The sequence below is a fragment of the Diplotaxodon limnothrissa genome, linkage group LG5, assembly GCF_057381915.1.
Source record: "Diplotaxodon limnothrissa isolate DT_005_m linkage group LG5, D_limnothrissa_male_GT1.1, whole genome shotgun sequence".
NCBI classification, from domain to species: Eukaryota; Metazoa; Chordata; class Actinopteri; order Cichliformes; family Cichlidae; genus Diplotaxodon; species Diplotaxodon limnothrissa.
The window spans coordinates 36,499,869-36,520,662 of NC_140600.1; the positions used below are offsets into that span (position 1 = coordinate 36,499,869).

General features: G+C 37.7%; 1 protein-coding gene across 2 annotated transcripts; it reads left to right on the plus strand.

Moving 5' to 3' along the window:
* The first annotated feature begins 3,355 nt into the window (after nt 1-3,355).
* Nucleotides 3,356-19,334, plus strand: LOC146632769 (suppressor of tumorigenicity 7 protein-like). 2 transcript variants are annotated; one of them, XM_085354673.1, is made up of 15 exons: nt 3,356-3,525; nt 3,877-3,959; nt 4,341-4,500; nt 4,585-4,639; nt 5,201-5,316; nt 5,460-5,565; nt 6,050-6,138; nt 6,517-6,617; nt 6,737-6,851; nt 6,979-7,051; nt 7,133-7,235; nt 15,155-15,305; nt 15,774-15,866; nt 15,967-16,106; nt 18,353-19,334. In XM_085354673.1, exons 1-15 carry the CDS (start codon nt 3,357-3,359, stop codon nt 18,446-18,448), a joined length of 1,650 nt encoding a protein of 549 aa, XP_085210799.1. In that variant the 5' UTR covers nt 3,356; the 3' UTR covers nt 18,449-19,334. The 2 variants fall into 2 exon arrangements, with proteins under 2 accessions (XP_085210799.1, XP_085210801.1); XM_085354675.1 differs by having other exon boundaries at nt 5,487-5,565.
* The last annotated feature ends 1,460 nt before the right edge of the window (nt 19,335-20,794 follow it).

Genomic DNA, 20,794 nt, shown 5'->3' on the forward strand with positions numbered 1-20,794 from the left:
TGACTTTGAAGCAAACAATTAAAACTTCACAACACAGATTAATTGGATTCCTTTGTATTAAAAAGAGCGAGCCGTAACATATACTAAACATAAAAAAGGATTAAAAAGGATCATTCTACTAAAAAGAGGCCACATCAGGCTACTCAAAAGCCCTACAGTACATGGCATGCATCTTCCCTGCTGCAGCTTGATTGGTAGGTATTCACTTGCCCTCATATATTTACAAAGTAACATTGTGAAATGCAGCTCAGTGGCCTCCAAGCCTGTCATGGAGGAAGTCATTTTTCTGCGGCACCATTGCCTTCAGATGTGGTCAAACTGCATGGTCTCCTGATGCAAAAAAAAGAACAGACATTTTCAGAAAATGAAGTGTTTTGAGAGAAATGAGTGAGGGAGGGAGAGTCCCTTAATGGAGACAAGTAATGTAAACTCACAGAGAGAAAGCAGAGTGGGAGACAAGAACCAGTTTCACAAAGTTTGAAGTTTCCATCAGGAGGGACCACCAAATGCAGACTTGACAGACGATCAGTCAAAGAGCTTGTACATTTACAGCGCATGACAGTATGCAAAGGCTTTTTTTTTTTACTCACTCTATCACTCATATACCCGATATGTCTTCATTTGTTTTAACAGCAAGCTTCATGAACAATCTGATCGAGAGAATGCCAGGTATTTTTAAGTCCTAAAGAGCAGCCTCTTAACTAATAATGAGAGTGAGAAATGCAGTGCATTTAAGTGAAAACCTCAATTAATTATGTATGATTAGAAGACTCTTAAAAGCTTTGGGCAGAGAAAAGAAAGAAAGTACATAAACAGAACACGAAGTCCAGAATGGCTGGATGGATACCAGATGTGAAATTGTAAATGAACCTTAAGTATACAGGTGACTGCAGAATGATGAGAGATATTGCTTCTGCGTGGCTGGACACTGAACTGTGCACAGGTTATGCTACCTCAGTACCAAGGTAGTAAGGACACAAAAACTGGATCGCAATTTTTGAGTCAGTGTTTGTGTTTTATATTTCGAGTTTACTATACAAGTTGTTTTTCCCTAAAATCAATATTTTATTTGAGCATTTCAAATTAATTACTTTGTGCATTTTTGTGACAATTCTGAAATGATCCTTGTTCTGATAACGCAACTACATGTAAGACATGACATTATACATATTCTCCTGTTGATATCTATTAAAAGTGCATCAGTGTAACTGCACTGTTTTATGCTGTCTTGGAGGCTACATGCATGTCTAATCAGCGAATGACTCACTGAGACGAGGTCATTTGGAAATATCATTTCATCTGAAAATACATTCAGACATGTAGGTCATACTATACACTCCAGATAACTTCTGCAAGCCTGTCTTGCTCCTCTTTCCTTCCTCTTAGTCTCTTTTTCATTTCCCCCTCTATTTCTCCCTGTCAGCAGCATCATGCATGTTTTCACCTCTAAAGTGATTGTACCTGATTTATATGACAGGCCTTTAACCCTGCGTGTTCTTGTCCATCAGCATCAGGCAGAAAAACACCCAAGGGCATGTGTGAGTAGGACCAAATCTGGTTCTCTGCCATTCAGTACCTGTAACCTCCAACTAGAATGAACTCCAACAAATCGCATTTATTCCCGCCCGGTTAGGAGATGTGAATCAATCACACAAGGTGGGAAGTGGTGCTGAAAGTATGTATCCAAAAATATATTTCTTTCTTGTGTCAATAATCTCTTTGAGTTATGCATTTTTGTCCGTATGCATTTTGGTTATGTAAATGAATAGGATACTAACTGACAGTGACTGTCAGCATTTGAATCCAACTCTTCACCAGAAATAAGGAGCGCAAAAATGGTTGGAAACTAATTTACAGAATCTATTAGGTGAAAGAGTTGAAAGAGAACACCTTCATGCAGGACGACATGAATTTCTAAAACATTGTAGTGAAACCAGAGACTGAAAGGAGCCCAGCAAAACGGAACATTGTCTCCACCTGCAGTACAATGATGGAAACAAAAGTCAATGGGTTGGTGGTGTAATAGCCCCACTTGCTGACCACGAATAGGAACAGACAGTATGGGCAGGGAAATTAACTGGGAAATGATTGCCTGCAGTTTTGCTACATTTAATGGCCAAGATAATTATCGTCAGCAAATATTCATAACAGCTTAAGCACCGTATCTACCAAGAAAGTGGTTTATTAAGGTCTACAGGAGTTTTATTAACAAAATAACTGCTAAGCATATTTCCATAAAATAATATTTAATGGCCTCATTATTAGTTAGCAAAAGAAATCATCATTACCCATTGCTCATAGCCCATTGCTTTTACAATCTGAGTAAAATAAACAAATACTTATGTAAATGTTTGTTAGCTAAAGCTCTAGTAGTTATGTAATGTATCCTTTTTGTTTAACCATAGTTTTACCTCCGGTAAGGAAGCTGGCTTAGTTTGTGTGTGTGTCATTCTCTCTGTAACTATAAAGCCTTATAACTATGATTTTTTTGGAAGTGTGGTGTGCATTGCCCACATACAGAACTCATAAGCTGTATTAACGTTTGACCTCTGACCTTCCCTTCAAGATTAATTGATTGATCTGAAAGTGATAAAACTATGTTTCTTACTGCTATTGACTGTATTGACCACATAGGTAATGATATTTGGAGATTCTAAATATTGCATTACTAATCACATTGCTTTCTGTGCATAGTTAGTTAAAAATATACTGTAGTAGCTTTTGCAATCAGAATTACGATTATGAGAATTGCGAGTGCATTCAGATCATAATTCTGTTTGCTAACGCTGCCAGACAAGACAAGATAAAAAAATTTTTTTTTCAAAAGCTGAAAATATTTGTATCCAGTTATTTACAAATCAATACCACCTGCTCCTACATAATGTTTGTGTAATCAAAGTACACATATGTCATGCTACCCTTATCTGATTTTTACTGCACTATAGACTTCTTCGAGTACGTTTAAAAAGAACAAAAAATTTTTTTTAATGAATATATACAAAATACAACACTTTTCTCTAACAGTTAAATACTGGCCAGAGTGAGCTGAGGTGAGTTTTGCGCTCTTGAAGTGCTTATTAATAGTTTCAGTATTTTGGTATTTAAAATATAAAGCTGTTTATAGTAAGTATTAATAAATTCAGTCGCAAGACGTTTGTATGCAAAGTATACGTTCTAATAGTGATAATAGTTTCTTTGGTTTAGATGAGGAGTAAATAGCGTGTATATGTGTGGAAAAAAATACATACACGTTTTTCTGTAGCCTCGGGAAACATTTTTCTTGCAACGATTTCGAAGTAGAAGTCTTGGTGCTCCGTAGTCACGTGACTCCTCTGTTTACAGACATCCGGAGAAACATGGAGGACAGCACTGGCAGTAATCCCCAGTCTCCCGGATTCACAGAGAAACTGAAGTCTTGGCTCTCTTGGTCATGGACTTATGTGTGCTTCCTTTGGTTCGGGATGGTGCTGATAATGATATACGTCCTGTGGAGTCCGCTGAAACTTCAGGAAACTCTTACCTCAGGTGAATTAAGGCAGATGCTAGCTAGCTATTGTTAGCCTACGGGTGTATAGCTTTAGCGAAAGCTGTGGTTTGACAGCTCGCTGTCTGAGTTATCGAGACACGAACAGTGGCGACTGTCTGGTTAAAAGTAAAGCTTCTATTTAGATATTAATTGGCAGACACATTTTGCATTTTCTCCTACCGTAGATCACACTGAATGCAGTCGAAATTAAGTAGTTGATGATTTGTGTTACCAAGTTTGCTACTGTGAGCTAAATGTCACCTGGTAAAGACCATCGAAGTTGAATATTTTCAAGGTTTTTATTAAAACTACTGTTGGGCGTAAGTGTCTCCTTTATTTTCTTCTTTCAGCTTCAGTGTTTTTAAACACACTGACACCCAAATTTTACGTGGCTCTCACTGGAACCTCCTCTCTTATCTCTGGACTCATCCTTGTGAGTTAATTTCTTTATCACCATAAATTACGTTTTAACCGTAACACATTTTAATACATTCAGTTGTAACGTAGGTTTTGGTTTAGAGTGCATTATGCTATATGATGCAGATAGCAATAATTCTTTTCAGATGTTTTAAAAAATATATATATATAATTTTTCATTCCTTCTTATGTTCAGAAGGAACCAAAAAAAATCATCATAAACCCTTTAATTATTATTATTATTGTTTTTAGCTTTTTAAGTGTTTTAGCTCTTCATCACTCTCAATTTAAAGATTCATTTAGCACAAAATCAGCGACAAATACCAATACAAATGTTCAGGCTGTATAATGGCACATATTAATAAAAGCATATTAACCGTTTATGTTTTTATTACAGATATTTGAATGGTGGTATTTTCGTAAATATGGGACTTCGTTTATTGAACAAGTATCGGTGAGCCACCTGCGTCCTTTGCTTGGTGGAGTGGAAAGCAGCTCCACAACTGGTCTGTTCTCATCAGTTAATGGAGATGCAGAGCCTAGGCCCAGTGTTTCTGGTAAAAAAAAATATACATGATGCAGCCGATCATAGCATTATTATTCATATTTATGTAAACAGTAACAACAACCTCTGTTTGTAGAATGCAAGGTCTGGCGAAATCCTTTGAATCTTTTTAGAGGAGCTGAATATAACAGGTATGTGTTTGTTTAAGATTTTATTCAGATAATTATGTGGTTCAAACACATTTAAATTTCATAAAGGTTAAGTGTGTAAAATCTCACCACTTGATGTCAGTAGATTGCAGATTGCAGTCAGCTTAATTGATGGAGCAGTGGTGGAGGAGGAGAAAAATATACAAATATTAAATGGACATTTATAGTTTGAAAGAGCTATTTGTGATTTTTAGATCAAAAGAATGTTATAAGATATACTGCACTATCTTGATACTGGCCAATCTTTGGCTAAATATATGAAACTTATCAGGAACAATGGCAATGTCCATGTTAGCCACTGTATTCAAGACAAGGAGGCAACATGGCGGCTTTCACGAACCAGTGCCTGCTGCTATGTATATGAACATTATTTTTTTCTGTTAAATAACCTTTTAAAATGAGTAATTCATAATATCTGAATTTTTCTAAAGATTTGTAACGATTTAAACCTACTTTTTGTCTTTAGTGCAGAAGTATTATTTTTTTCATTTGATTCACTGAACCATAAAATGGAAGCTATTATTTTTACTCTGTGTACCACAGGTACACCTGGGTGACTGGGAAGGAACCCTTAACATATTATGATATGAACCTATCTGCTCAAGATCATCAGACCTTCTTCACAGGAGACACTCAGCAGTTAAGGCCAGAGGATGCTGGTGAGTTATACAAAGATGAGGCAAATTGCTCAAATCTATGCAATCAATGCATACATGCAATACATGCCAGAAATTCCTTTTTTTATGATGTGAAGCACTACGGGTTTGTATACCAGTACCATAAACTCACATCTATATTGCAGTAAGCCTAGATGATCATCTTCTTACAGTGATGCAGAAGGCCTGGAGAGAGAGAAATCCTCAAGCCAGGATCAGAGCAGCTTATCAGGCCATAGAGATCAACCACCAGTGAGTTCTACTCATACACAGTGAACCTCTCCATACATATTTCTAGACGCCTTGCACCTCAAGATGCTCAGTGTTAGGCTTCATTAAAGTGAGACTGTATTACAGTTATATTGCCATCACATTAATGAGAAAAAGAGGTTGAGGTTGGTGCTGCTGTTTAGAATCTTAGATTTAGAGAACTTAGAGTTTAGAGTACAAGTAAATTCAGACAGCTTTGTATGGTACTTGTAATAATTAAATAATCTTTGAAGAGTCTTTATTGTGCTGACTTTTGTTTAAATGCATTAATATATTTCAATGATAATGTTTATATACAGTATATTAGCGTCTTTAAGGGTGCTACCATTCTCAAGTTTTGTCTTTGTTATGACATCATCTCTTATTTTTTATTTGTGAGTAAATATAAATATTTTCTTGTGCACTATAAAAAACAGCTTGGATTGCTATTTATAAATACATTAATTTCTTGTGTACATTTGTGTAGATGTGCTGCAGCCTATGTGCTTCTAGCAGAGGAAGAAGCAACAACTATCACAGAAGCCGAACGCCTTTTTAAAAAAGCTCTAAGTATTGGTAAGGATGGTTTTTAATGCACTACAATAAAGTACTCTAGGGCATAGTAGTACAAAGAAAGCTCAGTAGATGAAGAGTAACTCAACACTGTATATTTATCCTGCTTGTGCTGCATGCCCTTACCCACATTGTGCAGTTTAGTACTTCAGTGTGGACCTCTCAATATGCCACAGATAGATATAATACAGCAAAGTGTATTATTTGTTTTACACTCCCTCTCATGATGGAAGAATTACAGCTCCAAGATAACATGAGTGCTCTACATTGGACCACAAAATGTAGCGTGATATTCATATACAATACAGTTTTAATTTGTTTTGTTTTTTAAACTCATGGTTATTTTGCTTTGCAGTGAAATATTTTCTCTTTGCAATACAGCAGGAAAAGATATCAACCTACTAGTATATATTAAACGCAGATTGGCAATGTGTGCACGCAAGTTGGGGCGAATTAAAGAAGCAGTAAAAATGATGAGAGATGTGAGTATCACCTTTAAACATGTTTACTGCTTTATTGTTTTGTCACAGAAAGTATGTTACTAAGTCGACATGTTTACTGTACCTAAAACTGAACCTTAATATGTTTTATCTCTGTACAGTTAATGAAGGAGTTCCCATTGTTGGGAATGTTAAATATACACGAAAACCTCCTTGAGGCTCTTCTAGAGCTTCAGGCATATGCTGATGTGCAAGCAGTCCTTGCAAAATATGACGGTAAGACTAAACTCAACAAATATTTAATTACTTTTGAATATCAACATACCATGATTTTGCACAAAGTAGGTCAGTCATTTGAGTTGCATGCCCAGTCACATAAACACAACTTCTGCTTCTACTTTAGATATCAGTTTGCCAAAATCCGCTACTATATGCTATACATCTGCGCTGCTGAAAGCACGGGCTGTCTCAGATAAGTAAGTTATTTTTTCTGTTAGCTTCAGTTGTTGTATGTGATTGCCCTAACTTTGTCACGAATGTGAGATGTGATTTCTTAGGTTTTCACCAGAGGCAGCATCCAGGCGGGGGCTAAGCACAGCAGAGATGAATGCTGTGGAGGCCATACACAGAGCCGTTGAGTTCAATCCCCACGTGCCAAAGGTCAGTCATTTATCTGACAGCAAACATAGGTCTTCATCCTGAATGAAAACATACATTAGTGACCAGATGATCTTTAAACCAGGCTGTCAAACACAAAGCCCGGGGCCAGAATTGCCCCACCAGAGACTCCATTCCAACCCACTGGACGGCTTTGGAAAATCTGAAGGAGTGCATAGATTTTGCATTTTTAACTGTTTTGGGGTTTATTTGCATTTGTTTTACATTTCCGGCTTTTATTGGATAGTTTAGACAGGACAGGAATTTGGGTAGAAAGAGAGGGGGAAGACACTCAGCAAAGGGTCGCAGGTACGACTCAAACCTGGGCCGCTGCCGTGCGGCATGTGGTCGCCTGCTCACCTCCTGAGATAAAGTGGTGCCCACTTTTCACTGTATTTTCATTGGTTTTACAGCTTTTCTACTGGTAAAGATCGCCACCCTAATTAGATAAACAATAACACCGAAAACAAAACATTTCTTGTATGTTTTTTTTTTCTCAACTCTCTTTCACTATCTACTATGGAAATTTCTTTGGATCGGGTTGAGGGGGGTATGTTAAATATTGTAATTTTAGACATTTTTGGTGCTGATGGAGTTCTCTGTACTACAGCAACATTTCTTATCATATATAAAAACTGAGATGTACTGTTAAAATAATAATAAGCGTCTTTACACTGAGAAAACGTTTGTTTTTGAACAAACGGTCTTGTGTCATTGTAACACTGTCAGTTCACGCCCTTCATCCGTGTGCCACAAGTGGTTTGGTGGATTGTTTTTTTTTTCTTCTTTTTTTATTGGATGGATAGTTCTGTTTATCCATCACGTTTTACTGGACACAACATCGTTTGGAATTGGAAGTATGAGTATTAAGTAAGAGGTGATGAAAGTCAAAAGTCACTCTAACCTCACAAAAAATGTTTTTTGGTCACTTTCTATTGCAAAATTTCACCATTGCCTTATGTAGATGAAAATGATGAAAAACTGGCATTTTAGAGGCAAAAGGTCAAAGGACAGCTTCACTGTGACACCTTAATATTCTGAAAAAACAGCTTTTTCAGCTAATGAACTAAAGAGGAAATTCTGACCAGATTTCACAATTGAATGGATACTCAGTTTGTGATACTAGTGTTTGTTGCCCAGATATTAAATTATTTCAGAGTCTTGAGTTCATATCTTACATGAGTCTGCACAGACATGGACGTAAACTGCAACTTTACCTGTAAGGGGAGGCATACAAACAAAAGGCAGAAATTTAGCTTGACGTTACTTTAAATATTACTGCCTCTATCTGGTCTAATCACGCAATACTCACATGGCTGCCATTCGTAAAGGTCCCATTCAGGGCAAACAGGAAAAGCAGACAGTAAAGTAAACAGTCAGTCAATCACAAGTGAGTTATTTTGACTGTAATAGGTGGTGCAACTACAGCAGCTTTCATTCCATTCGTTCTGTGCTGCTGGCTCACCAGGAGATGTCAGTAAAGGTTATTTTCTCACTGGTAGTGTCATCTCTAGATCGTGGATTTTATCCACATTTAAAATTCTTCTACAGTATGCAATTCACTTTGATTGTTATTATATTAATATTTATATATCTTTATTATTGTTGTAGTTATTATACAACGTATACAAATTTGATCAGCATATTTCATTTTCTTAAGTCAGAACACTATTTTTGGTATCAAGTCTATATTGTTTTTACCAGTGTTTTAGTGCACTGAATATTTTTTAACTTGGTGATCAGTTGGTCATATTATCACAGCTCTGTCTACAGCTGGACCAGGAGAATATGGGACTCTAGCTGCATATCTCTTTTCACATCAGTTCCCACAGGTTTAGATGTCACACGTCCATATGCGCACAGATTGATACACAACCAGATGCAGCAGAGTTTTGTCCCAGTTCAGCCTTTGTAGTGTGGTGTTATTTCATTTCACAGACTCCTATTCTGAGAGAGAGAAAGAGAAGCTGTGTGTTTGCATGCATGGAGGGGGAAACATCAGCCAGCACTTTGATCCAGCCTTTGATTTTAAAGTGAGGGCCCTCATCTTCAATATCTCTCCAACTGCTCCCTTCCCATTCTGCCCAGAGGCAGCCGTCCTCTTTCCTCTCATCACATACCCTCATCCTGTTTCTTATCCTCTCATGTTCCCTTATCCCCTCATCCCTTGTTTGAGCCAAACAGACAGTCTGAATGTCACACTGCCAACTTTGTCAAAATGACTTCTTTGAATTTAGGTGAATGGCTAAATGACATTATGAAATTTTAACACACCTTTCATGGAGGATTATTGGACAGCTCGTCTTTCAGCATTTGACTGTGGAATCTGGTGCATACTCAGTGCTCTCATAGCAGAGCACTGGGTATGGAAATGCAACAGTAGGGAAGGAGGGGGTGTTGCTTTGTGTTGTCTGGCATGTCTAAGAGATGAGTGCACCTGCGACTCCTTTGGCCTCTTTAAATGGGCGGGCTTGTTGTCACCAAAAGCAGATTTGGTGCATGAGGCTTAAAAAAAAAAGAACATCTGAGTTTAGTTTCCTCAGCTGTAGGACTACTGTTGCTTTGGCAAAGTTTCTAATACAAGAACTATACAGGCCAGATCACACCATCGTGTTTCCATCAGCTGATGAAAATTTCTGAACTGTTTCAAAGACAAAGTCTCAAAACAATCAACATCTGCCCATTTGAACTGAAAGTGGTTTTATGGTTATCAGAGTCATTTCTCTTTTTTTATAGTAATTGGTTTCAGTACAGATTTAATGTTTTTTTTATGATCTTTCCACATTACATCTAATGTTTTAGTCCTACCAAAGCATCTACACATTTCAGATAAACTTCAGACAACATTAAACGCACTAAAAAAAGAAGCAATAAACTAAAGCATGAGACCACAGAAGATGCATTATAGTTGGCTTGATAAGAGAAGGGGAGTATGTTTTTGTTACTGTAAAGACTCCAGAACAGATAGTATTGCATTCAACCGGTGCAAGCAGAGTAGAGGGGCTTTGGCTGTTGTGATCCAAAGTTTAGAGAAATCATTGAGCAAAAGAATAAGTAACCAATTTCTTCCTACATAAGAAAAAAAAAATCTAACAGCAACACCTGAGGTGAGCACAGGATACATCATAAGCCTCCAGCAGCTGAGTGATGTGTTAAACCTCAAGTAGTAGCAACAAACCAAACTAATTCATAGTTTACAGTCATGCTTGTGACTTTGTGAGGCTACAATTGATTAAGGGTGCTAGCCATAAATTCTTTTTTCCAGAGCACTGGAAAACAATTAATGGCAGTAGGTGAAGAATTAAGTAAGTATAGTATAACAACTTGTGCTTTGAGGACTTAAAATATATTTGTGTAGGTCTTGATATAGCATACTTTAGTATTTCTCACTGCAGCCAAAAGATCATCATCCTAGGTTGATAGATGAGATCACCACCATTGCAGTCCTTTGGATTTATTCTCTGTATAATGAGAAGATGTGCCAAACGTTATGATCATGCTTTCATTTCTGTCCAAACTGACTTTAGTCAGACTGTCGTTACCATCCGTACAGTCAAACAATAAAAACAGTGCAGTAGCCTGTGGTGTACACACACAGATTTGGAATACTGAAGGAGCATTGTTGGGCCAAGCATTAAGTGGCGAGTGTGTTATCAAGCATGCCAAGCAGATTATATATGAATATAATACCAGGCTACATCACATGAGTTCATTCAGACTGCTTAAAAGGCTATGCACACACAAAAATCTACATATACAGACACACACACACACTTCATTTGCACAGCTGGTTCAGTGCTCTCGCTCAGCCCCTTCTCCTCACCAGCTCTTCATCCATCTAATTTCCTCCTCTTCTCTTTTGCTCCCTTCTATTTTCTTCTCCTCCTCATCTTCTTGTCCTCTTCTATTTATCCTCCACTCATTTCTACATCTGCCTGTCCATTCCAGTTATCCTCTCTAGCAGCCAGTGGTTAAGAAACTGACAGTTTCCCAGATGCTTGGATAACTGATCAAATGTCCCTGCTTGCTAAATCTGCTTTACATTTATTTTTACTACCATTTTTGCTAACATGCATTCAATCTGAAGCGCTCAAAGCGACCCAGGCCTATTTACTTTGCTAGTTTACCCCACTTTAAATGGCAGTTTTTTATCTCACCCAATTCTCAATGACATTCTCTCCTCTAGATTGCCTGTCAAGGCTCAGAAAACCAGAGTTTTTTTCTTAGTGTATCACTGAAATTGGCTGTTTGGTTTGTAAATTGAGACTGAATAGGAGCATTTGAGTTTGTTCTGAATTAAGATGGACGAGGGTTCATCCAGATGACAAAAATGGGGTAGTTACAGGAATTGGACTGTGGCTTAAGTTTCGCCCACTTGGGGACAAATATAAGTTCCCTTACCTGTGGCACAAGATGAAGTAGCTAGTGTCAATGTTTGTTAAAATTATATATTTTACATTTTTTAAAAAACAAAAATTATAAACAACTACAGGGTTGATGGCAATGTTGCCTCTGTGCTTCATTGTGTGCGGCAAAGTGCCGCAGATTAGAATCAAAAGGAAGCTTATGAGTTATGCTCTGAGCTTATGACTGCCCAGGGATGAAAGGAGAACACATGAAATTCAATCCCTTCATCAAAGAGGCGACAGGGAGTGCAGAGGAAGGCTGCAGAACAGGGAGGTGGGGGTGTGACTGAGGTGTCACCAGTTCTAATGCCATGGCATGCAAGGAAGGACAGCTGAGCAGCCAGCCACTCTAAATGGTTAGTCTTAAAACATAGAAACACCCAGATATATGTGTGCCATGTACTGTCCACTCATTATTAACAACAGAGATAAAAATGCATGCAAAAATATTCAGGTTTTACTAAAAAATATGTATAGATACAGTGGTGCTTGAAAGTTTGTGAATCCTTTAGAATTGTCCTAATTTCTGAATGAATATCGACCAAAATATCATCACATTTTCTCGGAATACCTAAAAATACTTGCGGTTAACCCAGTTAAAAAATTAGACAGAAATATTTACAAGGAACAGGATCGTTAAAAGTTTGTGAATCTTTACTATAGCAACATTACGAGGTACTGTGGGATGTTGGTGGTGTTTCTTACATGAACTGCTTGCTTTAGATCCTTCCATCACGATTATTAGTCAGGATTTTGACTTAACTCTTCTAAAACCCCACCTTTGTTCTTCTTTACTGTTCTTTTGTAGAAGAACATCTATGCTTATGTCATTGTATTGCTGCATGAGCTGCTTTTCCTTAAAAGTTCACCTTTAGGATTATTGATGCCACCTACACCTAAAGAAAATTGAATGCCTGTCCTCAATTAATACATTTTAAGTATAATATCCCTGTATATTTTATAGGGTTCTTAGTGTCTGATTTTTTATAAAATCAGCTGATGTTTTAAGTTCAAATATATTGAAATACAGGAAATAATAATAATCGAAAAAACAACCTGTTTTACTGAATGAACGACTTGGCTTTCTTGCTGATAAATGGTCTGAATTAAAGCTTGCTTCCATACTCACTAAGTTCTTTCTTCTATTTTATGCTATCCTTTGTTGTGTTGCATAAAATTAATGTGAATTATTATAGCAGTTAGGGAGGTTTTATAATCCACCACAATAAACCAGTGATAGGTTTTGTCTGTGGTGGTCGAGCTGGCTAGCTGCCTCTCCTCTGAGAGGGAATAGAGCATGGTGAAATGTTTGTGCTGAGAATAAAGGAAGGAAGAAGATGAAGACAGTCAAGTGCCTTGGCTGAACCGAGTAGAGCTGATGTAAGTAAGTCAGACAGGATAAGTGAGAAGGGCAAACAAGCACCTTCTGGTTGTCTCTTGGCTGCCGATTGCTGTTAGAGAAAATGTCAGGATGGACAGAGAAAAACTGCAAGACAGTACAGTCCACTAAAATCCTGTGAAATACAGATGATTACTTAAGTGTTGCTTTATGATGGTAACCTGCTTAATTGAGCCTTTATCCGTGAAGCTGAGAGGTATGAGAGATGAGAAGGACAGAGGTAACATAGGTGTAAATTTGCAAGTTTTTTTGTACAGCTATGTATAGGTGTCTAAAAATAACGTGATGAAAAATGTAAGAATCTACATGTCAACTGAGAAAGAGAGAAAATGATGTGCAGCTACAGGCAGTAGGAAAAATGGGTGACACAGGTAGCAGTTATAGGGCCTTGAACATATGTAAAGACAAATTGGAGAAAGACAATGATGAGCCTTGGTAGTAAGTGATTATGGGGATGGGGGTAGGGGACAGGGTCAGGGATGGTGAAGCTGCATGGTCTGACTGGCTAGATGGATGGATGGATGACTGAACCTGTGACCATGGAAGGGATTAGACAGGATTAGCTGTGGGGTAACCTTCCCAAAGTGTCAGTGTGAGATCCAAAGCACTGCAAAGCTGGCCGCTCGGGAATCCAGCCCAGGGGGCCCCAGCACTGCACTTGGATTTTGTTTAAAACAGACCCCTGCCACACTGGGCACCACAGACATGAAATGCATAGATTGTCACATTCATCGGCGTCAATAGGTATACATTAAGGACTTCTATGCTGACGGATATAGACCTTTAAAAACATTTATTGCCCCCCGCCCCCCCAGAAAAAGCTCTGCACAATATATTGATGTATGTACTCTAAAAGCTAGATTTCTTCTATTTCAGAGTGAGAGAGAGGAAGTTCTATAGGTTGTAACTCTGGGATTTGTCAGCTCAGTGAACCAACTGACTCACTGGGACAAACTTATGCAGTAGGCCAAGAGAATAGAAGCAAGTTGGGCATGTTACACATTCATGGAATGATGTTACTGTACTGTAACAATAACACACATACACTGACTCATGTATATAGAGAGAGTGAGACCTTTGGAAAACTTTTCCCTTCCACCTTGAACAATTGCAAAATAAGGTTCTAGATAAATACCTCACATGTACAGAATATGATTACATTCCACAGGGAGTTAGCCTGGGGGATTTGCACAATAGAGCAAAAAGTACTCATTGAGAAATGACGAGAAAATATGAATGACAACATTGAAGCTGCATGAAGTTATTTGGGACCACAAGGAATCTTTTTTTTTAAAACCCAAACAGTCATCAGTGTTTGTGGGCACTGGATAAGATTTTATTTACTTTAATTTTCCTGGTTTCTGTTTCCAGTAGTTGTACTTTTGAGCAGACTTTGGTTGCATGTTGTTAATAGTCCATTTGTCCAAATGCAATCTCAGAACCATCAGCTTACATCTAAGGTGCGTCATAAATCTGCTGTGTCTGCTGTCATAGACATGTGTGCCGGCTGCATCGAAAGTCCCAAAATGTTGTCCAATGTCCACAGTGCCTTCCTCAGACAACACCCAGACTGTGATTCAGTAAACAGTTGTCTGCTGATTTGTCAAATTGTCATTCAATTTCAGGTCATTATCTTACCATCTATCAGAATAGAAATTGTTTTAACTGCTTTATTATTCTTGCTCTTATTCAAAAATATACTAAAAGAAGTCAGTAACTGAACAAATTCAGGATCTTTTTTTGCTCAGAATGGTCTTTTATGAGCGTGACTATGTACAGTTAGTTCCCATAGAAGAAAAAAAGTGTCAGTCTTACATTGTGGATCAGAAATCTATGCAATTTTTTGGCATTTAAAGCTATTTGAAAAACGCGTTTTCATTCGTTATGGCTGAGTAAGTCCTAATGTAAAAAAAAGGTGGAAATCTGAATCACTGACTAAACATAATGTGCAATGTGCTCGTTTGAGTTCATGTTGTTTGTGCAACTGATCACAGTATGACAATAAATTTAAACTAAACAGTACAGCTGAGTGAAGGATGAGAAATGAAGATATAAAGGTACCAAAAAGACCAGATACTGAACAGAAGTCCTGTATTTTTTCCACTTCCTATTTGTAGTACTTATTAGAGATGAAGAGCTTGATCCTGCCTCCAGAGCACATCTTGAAGAGGGGTGACAGTGAGGCAGTAGCATATGCTTTCTTCCATCTGCAGCACTGGAAGAGGGCAGAAGGAGCCTTAAACCTACTACACTGCACCTGGGAGGGCAGTATGTACCTTTCTTTTTATGGTTATTTTTTTCAGATATAAATGTTTTAGGTTCTCATTTGCTTTCTTTCATGTTAGTAAGCTGTCACCCAACCTAGCCTGTACTTTGAAAACACTATACTAGAAAAGCTACTTCTCTTTTTGGTTTTGAACCTACAGCCTTGCAGGTGTAAAGCTTTACTAGTCAGCTGCCCTGTCTTTTTTTTTTTTTTTTTTTTATCATTGTGTCATAAGTCATGTATTCACAGTACACCCACAAATACGCATTGCTATAAGTGGATGAGATCATCACAAGAAGAATATTATTGTTATATTTTATCTGGATGTCAGTATCTTGTATCCAACTTAAATGGTTTACCGAAAATTGCTCCGTATTTGTGTTTTAAATAGCTGCACTTAAGCATAGTTTGTGGTGTGTTACTCATCCAGATTTAATGTCCCGCTTTTCCCCTTCGACTGTATTCTGCAGCTTTCCGAATAATTCCCTACCCACTGGAGAAGGGTCACCTCTTTTACCCGTACCCAGGATGCACAGAAACAGCAGATAGGGAACTACTGCCCTGTAAGTACATTAAATCTACTCAAAACCTCGTCTCTTTAAAACAAAAGTTCATCTGCCCTGCTTGTGATACTGTTTCTCTTTTTGTCTCGATTTTCTCCAGCTTTCCACGAGGTGTCTGTGTACCCAAAGAAAGAGCTTCCCTTCTTCATCCTCTTCACAGCAGGCCTTTGCTCTTTCACTGCCATGCTGGCCATGCTCACACATCAGTTTCCTGAACTAATGGGTGTCTTTGCCAAAGCAGTAAGTGGTATTGCTTGACTTCCCAGTTTCATCTCAAACACGTTTGGTTTGAATTTATAGATTTCTTATCACTGAAATTTTTAATGTTATCATGAGTTTGACTCAGATTTCAGGGTTATTGGCTGACCAGTTTTAGCTTTGACCATTGGGTCTCATTTTTTAATGGGTGTTATTGGTAACCCGAACCTCTAAGTTCCTTTGGTAATTGCTGCCTTCTATCACTGTCAGCAACACTGGAGGCTCATGGGAGTCGAAGGCTTGTAAAGTCAGTGTTTATGATAACAAGTTATAGTCTAACTTTAGCTATCAGTGGGAAGAGCTGAAAAATACAAGTTTAAAGCCACAGCAAACATGCAGCCTTAAAGGTTAGAACGTATGGATGCTTGCACTGCTTCATTTTGTGTTTGTGTATTATAGAAGTGTTGTGTTATGTGTTTTAGCCAGTTTGGCAAACTTCTTACTTTGGCTAATCTTTTGTTTATGGTCAGCCTGTTTATTAGGGCCTTTTAGTCTTGAAGCGAGTCTCTGAGAACATCTAGTTCTGTTCCTTTTGTTATGGGAAAGATTGGGTGCAGATTGGACTTTTACAGCCAGTCCGGCTAGTCTGGTTTGTGTAATGTTCAGATGTTCAGATAGAGTGCATGAAAACCAATGAGGGAGGAACACAGAGGTACTCACTGCCTTCTGAGGAAAAACAGATTTCTATGAATCTGCTGCTCTTAAAAGCAGGAAAACGCGGCGGATTTTGGTGGTCGTGACAGTCCGCGTGTTTTTCTTACCTGTGGATCGCCCACTTTTACTAATTGGATTTTAAGTGTATCAAACACACTTTTAGCACGACCTCATATTGTAATATTTCAGAGGACATCTAACTATTATTATTAGCTAGCATTTAAATTGCATCATAACGTAATTCTTTGTGGCATAGATTCAACAAGGTGCCTGAAACATTCCTCAGAGATTGTGGTCCGTGATGAGATGATAAGATCTCACAGTTTTTGCAGATTTGTTGGCTGCACATTCGTGATCTGATTCTCAGCTACATCCCAAAGGTGCTCTACTGGACTGAGATCCGGTGACTGTGGAGGCTATTTTAGTACTGAGACCTCATTGTGATATTAAAGTTTGACATGATTTGAGGTTTGTGAAATAGCGCATTAAGCTGCTGGAAGCAGCCATCGGAAGATGGATAACCTGTGGTCATAAAGAGATGGACGTGGTCAGTGTACATTTAGTAGCCCTGGTTCGAATCCACCCTGAGCCATTTAATGCATACCTTCCCTCTGTTCTCTCTCCTCAGCTTTCTGTCTTCTCACTACTGTCCTATAACAATAAAGGTTCAAAGCTGCCACCAAAAAATATACTTAAAAGAGGTTATTATTTCTGCAGTCTTATCTCTATATTATAATAAATTCTGATTGTAGCTTTTTATTATCGTTTGCCTTTTGTTGTTATTGCTCAAATCATACTATCAAAGGTTATTAAGAATCTTTTATTTACTTTTTATGGGTAAGTCTGCAGCTTTTCCCAGCGGCAATAAATACTGTAGTTTATTTACTTTTTTCATTTTTTCACTTGAAGATGGTGAAGCTGTAAGAGTGACTGTTGTTGATACTGCTGTCCGAAAGTGTCTCTCATAAATCATGGATAATATAAAGTTTATAGAGAAACTGCTTAAATGTAGTGATGCATCTGTGATCTTTCCACGAATGCAGTTTGTAAAATGATCAATCTTGGATGATGCTGCTTTCTTGAGGAAATGTACAAATATGTTCCGCCTTTGACTCTGACTGCACCAAACTGTAAGCTGTGCTTTGCATTTGCAGCGCTGAATGACTTCAGCTTGATTTATAGGGAGAAAAAAAAGCTAAGCAGTCAACTGTACATCCCAGCATATAAAAGTCAGGCTTGTGGAGAATTCTTATATAATTTTCTTTTCTTTTCTTTTTATGTTAGGTTGCCATTTTAAAAGGGGTGAGCTAGAGGACAGTAGTTTCTATTTACTTTATTTAAATCTGTGTACTTTTCTCACTGTGTGTAACAGCAGTACTTTGTAATCTTTTCTAAATGAATGTAACTCAAAGTATATATAAAAAAACACATAATACATTTTTTTTTAAAGTTTTGAAGTCCAATGTTAAATGGAATTCAAAAAGATATGTTATGAAGTAGTAATATTAATTTGAAATGGAAGAAATTTCACAAACCGTTGACCGGAAGTCAATTCTGCCTTTTCTTACTTTCAGTTCTTCAGCACACTCTTTGCACCCCTGGGTTTCTTCGCAGACAAGATGGAAAGCTTCATGCCGTCCAGTTTTTGGCACCAGCTGACTCGGATCTGACCCCGTCTAACACAGACACAATGCATACACACACACCAATATCACTCCAAACCCTTGAACAAAAAGTGTTTTCTCTCCTGTCTTCAGCATTACTGCCCACTTGCTGCATTGTTACTGATTACCGTATGTTGGCTGAAGTTGTATCAACACAGTAATACTACTTCTAAGATGCTCTCCCACACTCTTCCAATAGTCAGTTTTTCCAAGAACACATTTGGTGAATACCATTTGCAACAGTTTCATAGGGTCATTCACTTTTGTTAGCATGGGGAAATCCAGCATTTTTCAATAATCCAGAATGCCTCGGTGAGAGGAGCTCCTGAGTAAATTCAGATTAAAAAAAAGAAAGATTAAAATTTGGTTTTGCCTGTGTATGGAAGAAAAAATGTGTACATAAAGGGTCTCCTGCCCATTTGCAAACAAAACATATTCTTTTTCTTTGTGTAATCAAAAAGATGCCATTTCAGTGGGCTATATTGACCCTCACATACATCTAGCAGGGCAGATTTAAACGTCTGAGGCCTCCTAAAACAGAGGCAGGATTTATAACCTCAGAGGGACTGCAGTGTATACAATGCCTGTGCAGTTCAACTATTGTCGCTAAGGCTGAATATCTCAGCACTACATCTCTGGGGTAACCACTGCATCATCAAAATGTAAATAGGATCATCAGCGGTCAGCAATCATACTTAAAATCACACAGCATAGGCAATTTAACATCTTCAATAACAAAAATTAAAATAATTATAAATATGCTGTGTAAGGTCAACTTGGGGCAATAACCCTCACGATCTATCATTAGGCAAACATGTCAAGTTGGTCACTTCAACTGCCTGCTGATATGCATTTAGAGTGGGCAGAATTTCCTTTTCCTTATTTTACTAAAATTTTGATGACTGTCTGAATTGGTATAATTAAGCTAATGTTTTCTTCTGTGAAAGGTTGTTATTTTGTATTAAATTAAATATGCTCTATTAGAGCTATACATTGAAAGATCTTATTGAAACATAACAACAGGAAACAAATGTACCTGTTTTTAATTCATAGAAAACGTATACAGGTAATATAGAAAGTTTTAAAAACCACAAATTTGCTTAAATAATTTTCTTAAATCTCAGGTATCAGTTTTTTCTCAGATATCCTGACATCACGGTGACAGCTTTCCACCTTACGTGAAAGAAAATGTTATAATAATTTTAAAAAGTGCCTTTTAGATCATTACATAGCTAAACTACTGTGTAGTGATTAAAAGCCTGTTTGGTATTTATTACACCTGCAGTATGATAGACTCAGTTTGGGAAAAAAATGCTTAAAGGGTCATTTTTATAGAAATGTTATATGGAATCAGTATAACAATGAAAAACAAAAGCAAAAAAGGGGCATGCTGGTTATTATGCAAGGGAACACACAAACACATCATTCAGACCTACTCCAAACTCTGACTACTTAGACTGCATTCTGTGTTTTACCTTGATCTTAAGTATTTGTCTATTTAAATGTGTGACACACAAAGGATCTTTAGTGTGCAGCTGAAATTTAACAGTATGCTGAAGACAGGAGGATCTGTGAACAACTGTAACTACGCGTGGATGAGTTTGAAAGCAAAACAAAATAAATTAGTCTTTCATTGACCTTTCTGTGCTTTTGTCATATTTCTGATTTGAGTTTGTTGCAAAAGGCCCCAGATTTACCCTGTTCAAGGCAAAGTCGGTGTTTCCTATAAGCAAGCTTTATTTTTTGATGATTTGTTGAAAACGGCTTACAGAGGCACGGCCAATGGCTTAGCTGATCAAATGAGACATAAATGCGGTCCTTTGCACAGCTGATGTCATTTTCCTCCATCTTTTTAAATCTCTAGTGTCTTATTGAAAGACACTTACTCTGGCATCCAGCTACTGCTATATTTAGCCAAGAGCCATTTTGCGCAGCATTATGATTATACTACTCTGCCACCATCAGCAGATGCTTTAATGTGGCATGTTCCTGCTGAACCTTTGATGCCATAATCATACTCCATACACTCGCGCTTAAGTGGTGTGCAGCAGTAATGAATAAGTCTGTTGAGGACTGTTGACTAGACCTCAAGTGTTTGCTCAGAGTGCCAGAGTGTGGTTTCATGCTGCATGTCGAAACTTGAATTGCTCACGGACCTTCGTGGCAGAGCCATTCAAGGTCAAGATGACAGGAAAAATATGTAAGAAAGAAAAAAGGAAAATGCATTTGTGTTGAAACATTTACATTTATGACCACAGTCGGTACGGTTAGTACAAAATTAAAAACTTGAATGAGGGGGGTAAATCCATGTGGAAAACTGTTTAATGAATACATTTATGGTGGTGATGCATG